The sequence below is a fragment of the Psittacula echo genome (assembly GCF_963264785.1).
Source record: "Psittacula echo genome assembly, chromosome: 2".
NCBI classification, from domain to species: domain Eukaryota; kingdom Metazoa; phylum Chordata; class Aves; order Psittaciformes; family Psittacidae; genus Psittacula; species Psittacula echo.
The window spans coordinates 19,843,308-19,861,759 of record NC_137737.1 but is presented as its reverse complement, the minus strand read 5'-3'; the positions used below and the strand labels follow the sequence as shown (position 1 = coordinate 19,861,759).

The 18,452-nt window shown below is 39.4% G+C and overlaps 1 protein-coding gene across 1 annotated transcript in view; it reads left to right on the top strand.

Moving 5' to 3' along the window:
* The window catches only part of SATB1 (SATB homeobox 1), a 76,054-nt gene that overhangs the window by 38,088 nt on the left and 19,514 nt on the right, over window positions 1–18,452 (top strand). The window contains exons 8-9 of the mRNA XM_080611346.1: window positions 2,513–2,725; window positions 10,711–10,866. Coding sequence (XP_080467472.1) covers window positions 2,513–2,725; window positions 10,711–10,866 — 369 coding nt within the window. The remainder of the gene's footprint in view (window positions 1–2,512; window positions 2,726–10,710; window positions 10,867–18,452) is intronic.

The following is an 18,452-nucleotide window of genomic DNA, read 5'->3' as shown; positions in this document are numbered from 1 at the left end:
TGGGATCTGGTAACATTTTAAGAAAATTAATTTCCAGTAAGGAAATAATACATTGGAGGAACAGTGAGGACCCTGAGCTTAACAGTGTTGATAATCTCTCTTCAAAACAGCATTTAGCTTTTATTCAACCTGGGGTATAATATCAGGAGATCACACCAAGACTTGTATTTTGACAAACCAGTTCAATCCTGATAAAATGAACAGTAAATCTCTGCATGTCAGCATGGAGCAGGATGTGAGAGATGATGTTTTCTTTCTAGGTTTTTCCTATTTTACATCTTGTCCAACAATCTTTAGCTGAAGTTTTGTTCTCAGAAAATTGAAGCAGTAGCAAGGAAGCAATATTTGAAGCAGGCAAACTGTATTTTAAGACTTTGCCTGTGACTGGTGCTACACCTTATGTTTCAGATTATTTCTTCACATATTCTGACCTTTAGGTTCAAAGCTCCTAGAAGCAAACACCTTCTCCTTGCCTTCCTCCCGCTCTCTCATCTCCACTCCTCTCTCTGCATCTGTGTTGTCTCCTCTGCTCCCAGCTCATGCAGAGCCATGGCAGTGACAGGGAAAAGAGAGGGAGATGAATGCTTAATGGCATTTCTAATCACCTGCATCAACGGTTATACTGACAAATACAGGAAAAATACAAAAACCTATTTTCTTTGTTAACTTATTTCACTGAGAGGGAAAAAATTATACAAGAAAAACAGCCTTTTCTACTCTTTTTTTTAGCTGCCCACTATGTGGGAAGGACTTATACAAGCCAATATTTTCTATTATGGGCTGAAGTATTTTTCGAGGGTGTTTGCTGTGGCTGACACTGGGTTGGATGGCTGTTAGTAAAGAGCCTCCTTTCCTGCCAGTCCACTTGAGTTTAGTTTCTCTTTCTTCTTTTTAGTCCTGGTTGTTTTCAGCACAGTAGCAGTCAGAAATCACATGTTTACAACTACCTGAAAGGAGGTTGTAGCAAGGTGGGTGTCAGTCTCCTCCCAAGGTACAAACAGTAGAAGAGCAAATGGCCTCAAGTTGCACCAGGGAAGGTTTAGATTGGCTATTAGGACAAAATTTTTCATGGAAAGGGATGTGAAGCATTGGAACTCACTGCCCAGGGAAGTGGTTGAGCCACCATCACTGAAGGTATTTAAAAGATGTGTAAATGTGGCACTGAGAGACATGATTTAGTGGTGGACGTGACTGTTCCTGGTTAATGGTTGGACTTGATTATTTTAAAGGTCTTTTCCAACCTAAACTATCCTGTACATCTTATGCTCCGCAGCCAGCTTTGCCTCTCTTGGAGGATGTCATGTGACCCTACGACTGACAAAGAGCAGTAACTGTGTATTTGAGTACTTAGAAGTAGCAAAAAAAAATGGCAGACAAGAATTTAATTTCCATATTTGCTAGTAAGTAAGTTTATTATTAGACTAATTCTTAAGAAAAATTTTAGAACGTATCCTCCACCCAAATGCCACTTTTGTCTGTAATTCATTTATTTGCCTTCTTTTTCGGGACACCAGAAAAGAGGAGGGAGGAAGAATAGTTCAAGATGGCCAAGCCTGCTCCATTGCTGAGAACCAAGATAAAATGATTGTGTAGGAAACCTGATGTGGTCTGTACAAGCTGCTGGTGGCATGCTGTTGCCTGCAGCCTGCCCATCTCTGACATTGCCATACGGATGCCCTGAATGCTGCTTTTCTCTCATTCCCCAGTGCGTGCTTTTATCTATCCTTGCTGGACTTTGAAAGTGGTCAAAGGACAACAGTTGATTTAGGAAATTAGGAGTGGAATTAGGAAAAGGGACCTGCATGGCAGGTGTTCAGATAAATAGCCCAGGCAATGGGGTGGGTGAGAATTAGGGTTGTTCTGTGGAAAAGAGGAGGTGGGAGGAGGAGGAGGGTGAAGGATGAGGGAGCATTCAACAGCGAGTTTCCTAACTTGTTGTTAAACTCCAGTATACAACTCTCAGAACAAATATTGACTTGTAAAAGCACATGGACCTGAGTCAGTTAAGCAGTACTTTAGAAACGTTGCACAGATCAGTTGTGAAATATCACTTCCTTTCAAAGAGCTGTTTAAGTTGCTAGAAATGTGCAAAGCCATTTTTTTTAGGTTGGCTATACGTTTTGTCTGGGAAGCCTGAGAACACCCCAGTGTCATGCCTCTGGATTATCTGTATTTCACTTATTCTTAATGTCTTGTGATTGTCTGTCGACTGTGAAAGATTTCATGGCAAGTTAAGCCAGTAAAAAGAAGGAGACCTATTAGGCAGATTCAATTTATGTTGTATGTAAAACAGATGCTTAATAAAATTAAGGGTACAATTGAGGCTCTCTTCTCGCTACCTAAAATGCCATTAATATATTCCTCTGTGGAGTGAATAGTGTATTTGCTGCTCTCGTTCTCAGCCCAGTGGAAAGAAGAAAGAGGACGGATAAGCAGTGGCTTTGGAGAGGACAGTTTTACAGGTGCTCACCTAGGCTAACTCTCTAGTGTTTTTTTTTTTCCCTCCCTACAGGGCTTGCTCTCAGAAATCCTCCGAAAGGAAGAGGATCCCAAGACTGCCTCGCAGTCCTTGCTGGTAAACCTTCGGGCTATGCAGAACTTCTTGCAGCTGCCAGAAGCTGAACGAGATCGAATTTACCAGGACGAAAGGGAAAGGAGCTTGAATGCAGCCTCCGCAATGGGCCCTGCGCCTCTCATAAGCACACCACCTAGCCGGCCTCCACAAGTAAACCACTCTCTCTGTCCCTGAGATTTGCTCTTTGTGTTTTTCTGCTGTCCTGCTGGGTGACACATTTCTTAAAAAGAAGAAAGTCTTTACTGTTGACATGTTTCTAACGCTTGTAGAATCATTAGTTGCAGTCCATATCACAAATTAAATTTAAGAAGTATAACGGATGATGGCAGCAGTTTATTACTACCTATTTTCTAGTTTTAAGATAAATTCTATCCATTACAGCCCCTACATATTTTTTTTTGTTCATTTTATTTAATTATTTAAGATTCTGGCTTTTAGCTGTCTTTTTTTTTCTGTAATTCTCAGGTGGTGTTTTTAATGTTAGAGGTTCAAATAGCGATGTTGAAGCATTTGGACCACTAAATTGAGTGGGAATGAAAGCAGAAGTATGAGTACATCATATTGTCTTAAAAATTATTTTCCAGAAAATGAACAGGTAAGGGTTGGAGAAAGAAGACTCCATCCCAAAATGCTGGGCACACTTTTACCAGGTTGAGCTACTGACAGCTGGGTAACATACCAGAGTTGCTATGTCCATCACTCTTGAAAGATATGGATATGTTTTTTAAAGCTTCATTTAGTACTTGTTCAAATGAAACTCCTATTGATTTCTGTAAAATCTAGTGGGGCTATTGGTTTAATTCTCTCACAGTGATCAAGTTTGGTCCAGTGGTATCCAGAAATTCAGTGGTGTAGTCCTTGTGTCTATCAAGGAAACTAATGGTGATTTTAGGGTACATGAGGAATACAGGTGTGAGCTGTAGGAATGCATTGGATTTCTACAAAGAAAAAACACGGTTGTGAGTAGACACTCCAAAAACCTGTATTTTCTGAAATACTCTGCATTGATGTGGCTCAAGATTGTACCTATGCAAGGAGAAAATGGACTGATCTGCATATGTGTGGGAATCATGGTGTATACGCAGTCTGAATTTGCTATACGGAGCAAGGCTTTGGGGTTGTGGGAGTTTTGTGATGTTTGAGTACATAAACACAGCAGTTTTTTACTAACCAGGCTTAGGCTTGTGCCTGTGACTCTCTGCCATACTCATTCTCAATGCTATAAATTCCTCAAGATTATTTTTCTAATTTTCCTGCAGCTAATGGATGCTAAGGACCACACTAAAGTAATGAGTAACAGAACTGTAGGAAAACGAGGACAGATCACTTTGACCTGCTGCAGTACTTTTCACAAGAAGAGAAAAAATTTTTAGCAGAAAGAACAGACTGTCTAAAATTAATGGTCCAGTTTTGTTATCATTAACTACATTTAGTCTGTGAAATACACTATAGATACTTTTCAAGATAAAGGATGAGAATCTATTTACATAGTAATGCTTTAGTGGGAAATAGTTAAATATAGATAACTGTGTTTAAAATAACATTGGAGTTTGTTTTAATATGTGTACCTGCTCCCACAGCCCAGGTAATTCAGAGCAAAGGCTAACCCTCCTTCTTATCTGTTTCTGCCAAGGTAATGTCTCACTCTGTCTCAAGTGGTCTTGGGCAATTTCACAGCTAAAGAACAGAGTTAATTACAGGACCTTCCAGAAGGATGTCAAGTCAGAGATAGTGCTTGTATTGGTTTTAAATCACACTTTAAACTGTATAAATCCCTGGCAGCCAGAAAAAAAGTGAGACTTAGGGGTTTTCTTAACTGACAAAACATACTGTAAGTCCAAATTTAGAGGTTGGAGGGGGGGATCTGTCTGTCTCTGCTGTGCTCTTGTTCATAATTACATTTCACTTTTTTAGTAGCAGTCAGGAGTATAGTTAACCTAATTGTGACAGTTCAAAGTGGAAACAGCATACAGTTTTGATCCCTTTCAAAAGGAAAGCAAGGAAACCTTATAGATTAATACTTGATGTCTACAGAACGAAACAGACATCTTTCTGGTTGTTGTATTGTTCTCAGTCATTCAGCAAAATGTGCGTACTTTACCTAGTGGATGGATGGAGGATGTAGAAAACTCTGAGTTGCGATTCTGTGCTACTATTTTACATGTTGCCAGAATTACTCACTTATAAACATGTGGAGCGCTTGCCACCTGCTACTGAATGTTCAGAGCTCTGAGTTTGAAAATTGAAATATCAGTGTTGGTAACATAAGTACACTTAATGCTAGAAATAATAGTTAAATTGTTCTAGTTTTTGCACTGGTGAGTATAACTACAAATCATAGCAGAAATAAATTATAGTTAGGATACCGCAAAATTATTAATGCAAACTACTGCTCTGATATCCCCCTCCCCCAAGTCCACAGTTTCTTTAATATTTGATGCTAAAGAAATAAAACTACTAGCATCCTTACTATTAAATTTATTAGAAGCAATTATTTAAAATTCACTATACAGGAATGCAGTATAAGATTTTTCTAGCTAGCTGTCAGCTTCTTGGATGACTATTGAAAGACAAAATAGACCGTTTATCCTGACAACACAATTTACGCAAGAGCCAACATATTTAATATTAAATCTTTAGACCACTGTAACATTTGAGACAATTAAACTATGAAACCATGAAAAATGGGAGCTAATATGCCACACATGAAGGTTTATTTTGCAATTGCAAGTTATCAGTTTCGGAAGGATGTGAAAATAAACATCCTGAAAAGGATCTATTTTGCATTTTTGTGTTGCCAACTGGTGGCCAGACAGTAGAGCAGACTTAACCATTTAGCAGCTGGGCTTGTTCTGTGTGAATTTTGCATACAGTTGCATACAGAAACAGAAAGCGTAACCTTGGAGGTCTGATAGGATAGTAGGAACTCACCAAGCATAAACCCTGGTGCCTGAGTTAAAAGGAACTGTGTTGAATTTATCTCATTTTTACAGCATTCTTACTAGTTGCTACTTGAGCTAATGTATCTGGATTGTTTCCAATTCTTTTTTGAAATCCTTTAAGAAGCTCTTTGTCCCCCTCACTTCTTGCTTTCTCTCTGACTTAAGCAAAAACCCAAACTCTTACTTTTTTATTTTTTTTTTAATTGACATCATTAGCCTCTAATGCATGAGCTTTTGGGATACGTGTATAGCTGCCTAAGCTGATCAAGTTGTAAAAGTCTGCTGCTGTCTTCCATGCTGGTGGACTGAGCACAGGGAGTCAGCATACACTAGGATTTTTCCCTTGGACATTGTTCATCTTGCTACCTCCTGGGGCAGAAGCCTGTCTTTCAGGCTCTTGGGCTCTGAAGTTTATAAATATTAGCACTTCCATCAGGTAGGTACTGCATCACTGAGACAGTTTAACTTCTCCAACCTAGAAGGAATTAAAAAAAGCCCATATTCCCCAAAGGAAATTTATGCTAACTTTTGGGGGTCATTATCACCCTCTGTAAACAGAGTTCATGTAATGTCAAGAGCAGAATATCATTTTAACATGATGATGTTTTAAGAAGTATCAACAAATATTGCATGAGTTATGGTTCTGGTTACTCGATTAACAAAAAACTTCATTCCTGGCCTCCCTCTGGCTACAGATAAATTGCAGTTCCTTCATGCTAAAGCAATTTCAGTTTGGGTCCCAAAGACAGGATGTCACTCTTGAAAGACTAGTCAGAGGAGGACACTGCTTTTCTGGTGTTTGAGGACCAGTGAACCTCCATTGCAAGGAACTCTGGATAACAGAAGCTCCTGTGAATCTTAATGGTAGAGTCTAGAGTTCAGATACATGCACACACCATGCATCGTCACCAGCAAAATTATTTGAAAATTTGTTTGATATCTTTGTGACAAGTTGCATTTTAATGGAAGTAAAAATGCACAAAATAATAAATGCAGCCCTCTCACCACCACCCCTCGAAAACCACCATGGAGGAGAGTTAATGGAAACCCTGACACTTAACTATAACTGCACTTCCAGGCGCCACTGTAATAATGGAGTAGTAAACCTTGTCCTGATGAAAGCTGTTCTGAAAGCAATAGCATTTATTGTACCTCTTGTGCTATTTGCAGAGCAGAACTGAAAAGTAGTTTGTTTTGCCTGGAATGAACTACTTTATGAATTTTAATGTACGATGTAATATTAAAAGCTAAACCAGGATTAAAGAAGATTTTTGTTCCCAAGCTAAAACAGTACTTATGAGAATGTGTTATAAGAGATTTTTTTGTTTCACTTTCAATGAGGAAGAAGCAAGCTTCCATATTTGTGAAAACCACTTCAGATTGGTTATCCCTTCTATAAAAAACTGTCCTTTGTTTAGGAAAATTGAATTAATCCAGAACTTCTTGCTACTGTAATCAGTCTTATTTGATGAGTAGATGTATCTGGGCAGGCCAGGAGGGGATGGATGTTTTGGGGTTGGGTTTTTTCCCAAATATTTTTGGAAGACTAAATTGATTGGTGACAGGAAGATGGCCAAATGATTTTCTGATTCTTGGTGTGTTCCATTTGTAAAATATAGCTCCCTTGTTCAGTTAGTGTTTGCAAAATCTAGTTTAAAAAAATTAGCTGATCTATGGTTTCTTTCCTAAACAGAAAATGTGGCTGTAAGTGTGGGTGGTGTGCTTAAGTGTGGATAAGATGAGAGATTATGTTTTGTTTTGTTTTTCTCTCCAAAATGAATACCTTTTCCACCTCCTCTCCCAAGTCCTGAAGTTGCATCATTGAGGACTTTTTTGTTTTCTGTTCGGTTTTTTTGAGGAGGAGGGTGTTTTTTCAACCCAGCTTCAAATGGCCTCTGTCTTGAACTCAATTCTAAATTCAACACAACAGCCTAGATGCTTGCTATGTATAAATTATGAAACAATTTTATGTATGGATATTCTCCAAGAGGTTAATTAGCATTATTGCATGGAATTCATCAGACCAGAGCAAGCCAATGGTCCATCTAGTCCAGCCAGAGTCTATACCTGATCTTTGAAGAGAAATTACTAAGAGAGAGGGGAAGAATTTTTATACTTAGGCAATGATGTAAATTGGGGAGGGTGAGGGGATGGCTTGAACAACAACTCTTAATAATTCCCAAACAGATAATTTTATAACTTTTAAGACTTCTATTCTTTTCAAGCTTCTGGGTCTAATATGGCTTTTTGATGCAGATGCCCCAACCTTGAAAGTGTTCAAGGCCAGGTTGGATGGAGCTTTGAGCAGCCTGATATAGTGGAAGGTGTCCCTTCCCATGGCAGAGGGGTTGGAACTAGATGATCTTTAAAAGTCTCTTCCAGCCCAAACCATTCTATGATTCTGTATTAGTGGTTTCTGTTGTTCACTTCCTAATGCAATACCAGTCGAAGACACCAGGAGTTTGTTTTAACTTCAGTGATACATTAGATGCTGTTGAGTTTGTTGTACCTGTATAAAAATAGATGCGATTTACCAACCAGAATGAGGATTTTAGTAATTCCCCTGGGCTAAATGCATATCTGTAGTAAATTGGGTATTGAAAAGTGTGGACCAAGATACACAGTTTAAATTATGTCTCCAACATGGTGTACAAGTCTTAGTTTTGATTATCTGGGTGTTTGCAACTCAGTTAAGTGGTCTGTGAAGTACTGCTACAACGTGAAACTTGTCTTTTGAAGCTGAGTAGCAATCGAAAAGGCAATGTGCTAACAGAAAAGACATTTTGATCAGGATCACAAAAGCAAAGTGTTTCCTTCCCAAAAGATACCATGGACTTGTGTGTGCTAACTGAATACCATCATCTTCTCATCTTCCCCTTAAGACCCTGAAAGATTAGTTACAAGTCAGAAATATTTCTTTGGAAATGAGTGAAGTAACTTTGCCAAAGTTTAAACCTGATGTCCAAGGTGTGTTGACAAAACCATTTCATTTTCATTTTGTAGTTTATCTTAGCCTGATTTTTACAAGCAAGCAAAGAAGGCTGTCTCCAGTTGTGTATTTAACATCACCAATGCTTGTCAGTTATCTTTTACTTTAAAGGTTACAAAATTGCCACTGATTTTGGAATTCCCAAACGATTTCACTGTGTGGTATTCAAGAGCTGCACCTGCTGTTGTGGCCACATGCTGATTTGCTCAGTGTGAGGCATGTGTTTTCCTGCTCAGCGGTAGGAAGAAAGGAGGTTCATTTGCTGCTTCTCACACTGCCCACTGCCAGGTGCCTCAGATGTTTCTGAGCAGGCGTTGAACCAGGCTTGGCCATCCTTTATTGTAGCATTACCTGAAAATATCACACTGCAGAAAAGGAAACACCTCTCTGTCCAGGTCATGTCTGCAAAGTACCAGTTGTTTTCAGGTGAAGCAAATCACGGCATAAACTTTATGCCACATTCTGGGATTTCTCTTCATTTCCTTTTTATTTAGGACTCATGTTGTCAGATACGAGAAAGTTGCTAATGCCTGCCAGAAGGCGGCAGGTGGAGGTGTGTGTTGATGCCTTGTTCTTGCTGGAGTTCTGCCCCTTGCAGCTAATGGGCATGTGTTAGCACAGCTCCTTTTGAAAAGCCTCATAGACAAATCAGGCTCAACGAAAGTGGCATACACTCCCAGTTCCTGGGCTAGATTATTTTATCTTGAAAGCACTATGGAGGATAGTTAACACAAATTGAGTGTGGCATTTCTAGGAAAAAATGGGCTGATGATTTGCCTAAGTACGTATCTCACCCTTCACACTCATATTGTGAGACCTGTGACATATGAAAGATCATAGAGAGTTAGATTAGAAGATAAATTATCATGTTGTCATGATTTCCCTTTGAACCTCAAGGGACCTTAGAGCACAGGAAGATGCTGACTTGCACTGGATTAAACTGATAGTGAAAGTGTGGGTTTAGGCACCTACTTAGGAGTAGACTGAATCACCCTCTGGAAGTGCCAAGCTCTGTTCAAGGTAGCCTGAATGACTAACTTAGGCTAGACGTGTAACTTCTGCATGGCTACACTAAAGCATCTCTCAAGAGCTTCAGTATGACCCAGTAGCTTTGAATTGAAATCTAAGGGTTTGATTTTGCATCCTCACCTTGTGGGTTCTTGGCAGAAATCCAGTCTTTCCTTTTCTCTGGTCTGCTTTAGGATTAGGCGTCCATTAGGTCCACTAATCTTGGGCAAGCATTGTAAAAGTAGCTGCTAAAGAAAGATGTTATCCTTAACTATTGAGAATATTGTAGGATAAACTGAGTACCTGGTGATTTTTTGTACCTCTCAACTGATATTGCAGAAACTGCTCTGTAGCCTTGGTGGGATGATTCTTGATGTCAAAACATCGCTTCAGTCATTTCCAGAGGCTGAAGGAAAGGATTTTCTTCTGCACATCATGTCACTACTGATGTATGTTTTGTTATTTTCCTTAATGCTGCAGATGCAGCACAGATGTGGTAGCGTAATCATTCTGTCTTGTTTTCATGCTTTTTTTTTTTTAACCTGGACTGCAAGAAGAATAAATATTTGATGTATATAAGTGAAATACAACTACAATTAAGGTTTTAAAAGCCCTACCTTAATTTCATGAAAGACTGGCTAAAATATTCATTATTCTAAATTACTGCTTTCTTAAAAACAGCATAAGAATTCAATGGGTAAGTTAATATTTTTTAAAGTTAAATCTAAAGCCACAACTTTTCTGCATTATCATGCATTTGAGTGTACTGGACATAAGGCATGAATCAAGATATATCTGTCAGGGGTTTATTTCATTAGAGGCTCTTTTATGCTGCACTTACAATTTTCACGTAACTTGCATGGAGTAAAGAAATCATGTGAGGATTCACCAGTCCTTACAAGACTGTTTGACAGGTTTGCACCTGATTTGTTTTATGCTGTTGAAAGTCACAGTGGTCAGTTAATGATAACTCATATTTCAGATGCACTCACCTGTTAACAATATGCTGAATTTTTTTGTTTCCCAGTTGCCTGAACCACGAATAACTTATAATGTTCGATCTCTGAAAAGCTGAAAGAACATCAGAGCAAGATTGAATAAAAGGAATAAAATGGAATGGGGAGCTACTTGGGGAAGGAAAGAGAGGAAAATAACTTCTTCATAATGAAAAATATCTCATAAAATTTATTTTCTAGGTCAAAACTGCTACTATTGCCACAGAGAGGAACGGAAAGACAGAAAATAATTCCATGAACATTAATGCTTCCATTTACGATGAGATTCAGCAGGAAATGAAGAGAGCTAAGGTGTCTCAAGCACTGTTTGCAAAGGTTGCGGCAACCAAAAGCCAGGTAAACTTTGTTCCCAGGGCGCAATGGCCTCCCTGTCTGTGTGATTATTTGCCCCATCCCGGTCTTGATCTGTTCCTGTATGAGTTATAACAAATGGCTGGGTTAGCACAGCAGCCTGGTGCCACAACTTGGAGCTCCTTGTGAGTCCAAAGGTAATCTCTGGTTACCCTTGGCCAGGCAGGTTGAAAAGCATCTTTCTGAGATGCATCCCTCCCTCTTCCCCACCTGCAAGATGCTTTCTCTGCATGCCCATGAGTCTTGCGTGTCTCAGAAAGCATCAGGTTCATCAGTTCTTTGCTAGCGTGGACTTGGCAGAAGCTGTGGGCAAGTTCTATGTAGTGCAACCAAATTCATCTTGAGGCTTTAGTGTTTTGCAGTTACATGGCACTGCTGAACTTTGAGGTTCTGTTTTTTTGTGGAAATACTTGGACTGACTGGTGAGGCTGTGCATGGGATGTGAAGCAGCGGTGCCCATGTCAAAAACAAACAAAAAACCGAGCAAATGACAGTTACACAGGTTACATCTGAGAAAACATGAATGACCTTATGGAATACGATGGCTGCTTGTTTACCTGCATGGGTGCATATATTGCATATTCAGTTTTAAACCTTTGTTGTTTGGTTTCCTGTTCTGTTTTCTTCAAGTGAAGAATTTCTGTCAAGTTTAGTGGCAAGAGAGGGAAATCAGCAAGCACTTGCTGGGTGTGATTATCGTAAGTGACATGTGTTCCGAGATAGATCACCGAGTACGCAAAAGCATTGATTTAAGTGAGAATGTGCTCAAGAAGTAAGTGAAAACATGCAGAAAAATGGGAAAGACTAGAACCATGTTTATACCAACATTTGAAAGAAATGGCATAGGTACCAATGCTTGCAATGTAGAATTTTCACGTTAGATTAAATGTTAAGTTCACTTAGTCACTATTCCTTTGCTAAAACTGTTTCATAGGAAAATACAGCATCTTTCAGGGAAAGCTGATAATGAAGTTAGACTAATGTTTCTTGGGCCGTCAGCATTTTAGTGCTGGTTTTCTATTTAACAGTTTTTAACTTTTGACTTCTGTGTTGTTCACGTCTTGGAGTTCACTTTGTTGTACGGAAAGGATGTTGTCTCTTAAGTTATATGCTGTAAGGAACATTTAAAGGGATATTTTGGAAATGTTATATCAAAATGATTAAACTCAAGCTGTGGACTGTAAAAATTATAGCTTTATAGGCCACATGCCTGCCTACCCTTCAATCACTGTCAAAGTGATAATTTCTACAATAATATGTTTCTTTTATTGTGGGATTCTAAACACCAAGTGCTGTTTAAACATTAAACTGAATTGTTTATGTTAGTGCTGTACTCAGTGTGTCATACATCAGGCCACTATAATCTCCCATGGAATGTAAAAATTCTGTCATGAATCATGGCTTGTATATCGGAAATTACTGTAATTTTGATTGGAAATTACAGGGCTCTTGAAATGTTTCTAATTATGATAGAATGTTACAGCAGCTTCCAACCTGTGTGCTCCTCAGATGTCTTTATTTACATGTCAAGACTTGGGGATAGAGAACTGTCCATTTTCTACACCTTCCCCTTTCCACTGCAGTTCTCCACAAAACTAAGGTATGAAGCCAATCTATTGGTCCACATAATTTTGATCTGATCTGATTTGTGTGATAGTATATTTATTTAAGTGCACAGTCTTAAAATTGCTAGGCAGGACAGCTCTTCCCATGCAGACTTTAAAACAGACAGGTAATCAAAGAGAAGCGCAAAAGCTTCCAGAAGATGTGGTGCAGGATTTTTAGACCATTGGTATGAGATTTAGTTTCTTGTACAAACTTTGTTACCAGGTATAGAAAACAAACAACACCAAATACATAGTTCTTTTCCCTTTTATTGTGGAGATTATGCTTGTATTCTCAGAGGTTATCTTTCTCCCCAGTTTAAGCAATGCAATGTTAACTTATATGTGAAGCAAGTGTCCGGGTCTGTAGTTAGCGATGCCATTTATAGTAGAAAACTGCTTCACAGAAGTAACCTCTTAGGTAAACTGGATGTGTTGGGCCTTCTCTAAACAGCTGCCTACTAGTCAGCCAATTAATAAACTTAAAATATGTAGCCCAGCCACATATATTTAAGGAGTTATCTGTATCATAAAAAATTCTGCATTGGGGCTTATCAATGGTACAGAGAAATATTTATAGGAATAAAGAAGTTTCCCTTGCACAAAAAAGAGGCTTAATCAAACATATTATTAATAGAACCTCACTTGAGAGAGATCCATTGATGTTTGGTTGTTGGGGTTTGGTTGTTGTTGGGTTTTGGGGTTTTTTTGTTTTGTTTTTAATTTGGAGGTATTATTGGTTTCCTGCTTAGAACTGGAAATCGTAGAGTAATCACTTCCAGTTAGTGAAAAGTCTGGAGGATGCATATTAGAGAATGATGCGGTGGTTAATAGTTTTGGTTTTAATATCACTAAAATTGAACATTGCTGCTCTTATCATATTTTGGATATAAAAACTTGATTAACTCCTGAGTGTAGTCTGGAGTTGTGGTATAAAACAGTGTGTGACCTAAAACAGCTCTGCCAGTGGACAAAGATAGTTGTTTGCTGGAGGGCCTTTTTATTAATTTTGGTTTTTAAGAAACTGATTTGGGTCAACATTAGATTGGGTGTCTAAGCAGCTGGCATCTGCAAGGTGGCTGGGCTTGCCTGAGCCAGGAGACTGCAGATAATGTTCTGCTGACAAGAGCACTTTGTGCAGAAGAGTTATTAAATGATGCGCTACAGAAGTTTCTATTTAGCTAGTGCTGAGGTAAAAACCAAGCATCTTCCTTTGTGCTGTGTTAGTGCATTTGGCAAGAGTTGCCTGATTGACAGAGGACCACATGTAGACCTGATGCCCAACAAACCAGATAGCTACGGGGGCTCAGTGTGGCAGAGGTCATAGAGCAGGGCAATGGTGAGCTGGAGGAAACAAGAAGAGATTGCAATGATGTTAGTGAGGTTGAGCTCTGGCTTAGTTGAGTGATGATTTGCATACTTGTAGTTTCATGGCACTCTTCACTGGTGGCTTGTTGGCTTTCCCAAAGAAAAGGGACTGTCTTTGGAATGAGACTGGGGACTCAGCTAGAATATTCCTTCAGATGTTGAATTCTTTTCCCACATAAGGATGTATGCATTCTGTATATTTTTTAAGTTTCTGTGGTTTTAAGGATCAATATATTATCTGCAGCCTAAATTAAAATTATTTTAAATTTAAAATATGTACTTTAAAAGTTACTATGGTTCTACTGAGGAGCTAAGGAAGATATTGTAATTCAAATTGCTTGAATACATCGTATCTTTGGGGAGTTCTAGAACTGTAATTGACAAAAAACTAATGTCAGTATTTAAAGCCTTACGTTTTTATTGCAAGTTGACTGCCTAATAGGTCTGTGTATTTTTTTCTTAGATTATGTTGAAAAGAGAGCTTTAGAAAAATGCATGCAAAAAAAAAGACAGAAGGGTTTACCAAATGCTTTGTGTCTGCTCCCAGGTTGTTGATTTTTTGTGGCAGAATGGCAAAACTGACAGCATTGTTTACTAAAATTGAATCAGCACACCTGAATAAGTCAAAATGAAAAGAATCCACACATAGATTTGTGTGGTACACATTCACTTTTACAGTTTAATCGTACTGAGGGTTTATTAAATTTATAACCTGACAGCCTGATTCAAGTAATTATAAAAGCACATTCTTAATTTCGTTATTTCAAACAAAAAAAGTTGATTTGTGTAATGATCATTAAGGCATCATGGTTCAGTAACTGTGCATTGGTTACAATGTTTCCATGTGGGAGCCAGGAATGAGCTTTTTTTCTTGATGGTGACAGATGCTGAAATCTGATTTTATTCCATAAAAACAGACAAACAAACAAAAAAACCCCAAACCTAAAAGCCCGGAGAGATGAAGCAAGTAGAGACTTCTAGTGTTTCTGTATGTTTGCTGTGTTTTGATAAGTTACATTTATGTTAATGGCTTATCCTGAAAAGCCGGGGCCTACACATGCTAGTATGAAGCTGGGAAGAAAGCAAAACTTTTCTGAAAATCATCCTACGTTGCTAAAGCCTTCTTAAATTTAGAAAATTGCAGTTTGTAAAAACTGAAGTAATATAAATTTCCGTATTCCGAGAGTCCCATATGTTACAGTATAAGGACATTAGCCTGCATTATTATACCTAAATAAGTTTATAGTAGAATAAATAGGTAAAGTCAGTACTTTTCTGCAGCATCAATCCTGTTATTTGCTGGGTGTGGCTGGCTACATGAAAAAATGCCTTCCCTTCTCACTGAATAAAAATGCCTGTATGTTGAAGGTGGGACACTTGCCTCTCACAGAATTCTGCTCCAGTTTTAGTTTTAAGAATAAAACTAGTGGAGTACTACACATAAACTTCATCTTATTACGGAGAGTTCTGACCCGTTACTTTGAGCTGTTGTGTTGTGTTGCCCAATTTCCTGTCCTTCTGCCCCCATCTTTCATTTTGGTTAGGCAGTTAGCCCCTTGGAAATGAGTTGTTTTGCATGCAAGACATAGAGGTAAAATCGCTGGTCCAGTCCATGCCAGGGAGTCCATCCTAAGCCATCAGGCAGGTATTTTGTACAGTGGTATTTTATTAGAAGTATTTGACTTTTCGCCTTAGTGTGCACTTGGAGTGTCCTCCTCCAAAGGCTGTGTGCAGAGACACACCAGGTAGGCATTAAGCAGAGCATCTAACACTCTGAGTAGAAAGGAAGGAGTTAAATGGGAAGGGAATGCTAAATATTGGCACTAAATTGCTTTTGGCATGCAAATACCATGCTTTTCCTGACATAAATATTTTCAGAATAGGCCATTAGAGTTCAGGTATATAAAACCCTGCTTTTACTGGAAATTTTAATGTTGTAGTAAACCTGGAGATTTATAGTGAAAAATTGATGTCTGTTATCTCACTTTTTATCTTTTTAACCAGCAGTTTTATAAATGCTATATCTTTGATCTGGCTTTTTCCATCTAGAGGCTAAGCTATATACTCTAATAGGAAAGAAATTTTTAAACAGCTTCCCACACTGAACAAGCATGGTATTGTGGATCTGGCACGAAGATGTAACGTGCCATTACCGCAGATATAGAACAATCTATTCAACTATTTTCCAGCTGGGGGAAAAGAAACCTTTTTATCACCAAGAGTAACCCTCTGGCAACAATGTGGCTTTAAGAGGGAGATCTTGAAATTTATTTCCAAAGCTGTTTCCTCAGGGCACTGCACCTCAGGCTGCCCCAGCAGGGTCCAGCCTAGGGAGCAGGAGTGGGCTTAGTCCTTTCCCATCACCCTGTGTCTCTGTCGGGTCCTCTCCCGCCTTTGTCTCCCTCAGAGCAGCTGAGTCACTTCCTGGGTTTAAATCTTGGCTTAAAAACGTTCTTCCCCCCCCCCCCGCCCGTCTTGGCATACAGTGAATTCTCTGTAGAGCAAGGAGGAATGCTGCACAGGGAGACGCGAGGTGGAAACAAATTGTGCTCTGATGTCTCCCTTTTTTTCACTGGTCCAACTGGAAATAAACCCCTTGCCCTCATGGGAAGGTGAGATACAGTGGTTAGAAAGCACTCGCTGCAGAAGTGCACCACACAACAGCTTCCATTTATTTTACTTTTTTGTTCTATTCCCACCCCCACCCCCCACTACCCTTGGGTGATTGCTCTGGCAGCTGAAGAGGTGCCATGAGCAACAGGAGTCGGGATGGGATCGGGTGTCATCAGGGATTGGAGAGGAAGAGTGTGAACCGAGAAAGCAAGATGGGCTTCTGCGCACAATCAAGAATTGCCCCGTAAAGCGGCATGTCATTCAGTGAAACTGTGAAACCTGGCAGATAGAGCTGATTTGTTTCTTCCACAGAATACCATGTTGCAGAGTCATAGTATGTTCTGTCTCACCCAGGTCAGAGGGAAAGAGGTTTTTGGGTTTCTATTGTGGAAACAAAATGGATGCTTAAAGACGTGCTTCCTCTGCCCCATGTCCTCGTTTTTTTTTACAGCATCTCAATCGTAAAGGTTAAAACCTTAGGAAATTTCCTCAGGATTTTCTCTTTTTAATCAATTCTCAGAAAAAGGATGTCAAAATTGAGTTCAGTTAACTCACTTGTCACTCTACCTGGCTAGACCTGGAGAAGGGCCAGCACTGATTCTGGCCATATCCCACATTATTGGCATGACCTTGGTGGAGTGGGTTGACTTCAATGAGTCTTGGGTTCCCGCTAGTAAAAAGTAAACAAAGATGCACTGAAGAGGAACCTCCTTAAAATCTCCAAGGTGATTCATATAAATGTGCAATTGCCCATGGAAATCTGCATAGAGGGGGGAAAAAAAGGCATTAAAACTTGAAATGGTTCAAACCAAAGGAAGAGGTACAGAATCAAAATTGCTTAACTGGTAAGAGGATTGCATTGACCTCTTCAGACAGCTCCTTGGGGCCAGGCAGCCCTTTCAACACGTAAGGCAAAGGCTGGATTTGTTGACACACCGATGAAAAAATGTGTTTCCGGAGCATGCTTTCCATGTGGGGTCCAGCAAGAGGTTTCGAGGCAGGCGGGTGGCAGCATGAGCTGTTCAAAAGCTGCTTACAATCCCTGTAGAGGCCGTTTAAAGAACGGGTAGCAGCTTCAAGAAATGCTGTATATTTGAGCCCTAAGGAGAGCTTCCCTGGAGGGATGCGGTGCACACCTGCCCTGTGTTGGTCAGGAGTTAATGCTTAATGCTGTCACAGCTTCAGCCTGCAGCATGTCCCTGGGAGGCACTGGGGCTGGGATCGCTGAGCGTCTGGCAGGATGTGGCCCTGCAGGTGGCCAGAAACAGCAAAGGGGGGCTCTTGGCTGATTTTTGTCTGGTGGAAGGAGCACGGATGTGTGGGAGAAGCTAGAAGTACAAGTTGAAGTCATTAAATGTACAAATGAAAAAAGAGAGCCAAGTAGAGGAAGCTCTTTAGAAAATATGAAATTCTGTTAAAGCAGCAAGACGGCACAACATAAGGAATGTTTGGTACATGTTATTGAAACTGAAAAATCAGAGTATGGAATGAATTGTAATTTAGCATAATCCATAATTTCACAGTTTTCATTTTGAATTATTTATCTTATATGATTTGATTAAAGATAAAACTGGCTGACAAGATCTTGAACATCTCTGCATGTCTTAATGACAAATGAAAGAAGTCCTCATTATAACCTCACTGTTTTAAAATTTTTATTTGTATTGTTTATATATAGCTCCCTTTTATTTTTAAAGCATATTTCAGATACGCATTGTGTACACGCGATTCCATAACCCATCAGGCTTCAGTGTTGCCTCAGTACCTCTGATTCAGTAAATCAGATCATAGGCAGCATGCTGTCATATAATAAGGTGTCTGATCCTTATTACCAGTTTGTTGATGCACAGACTCCTTCAAATTGACCATTGCAACACATGGTTTCCCCTGAAACTAGCTGTGATAATTAGCGTGGCTCTAATGAGACAGAATGTCACTGATCTTGTGCTGAACTGTCGAGTATCGACGCTACGGATGGGAACTGTC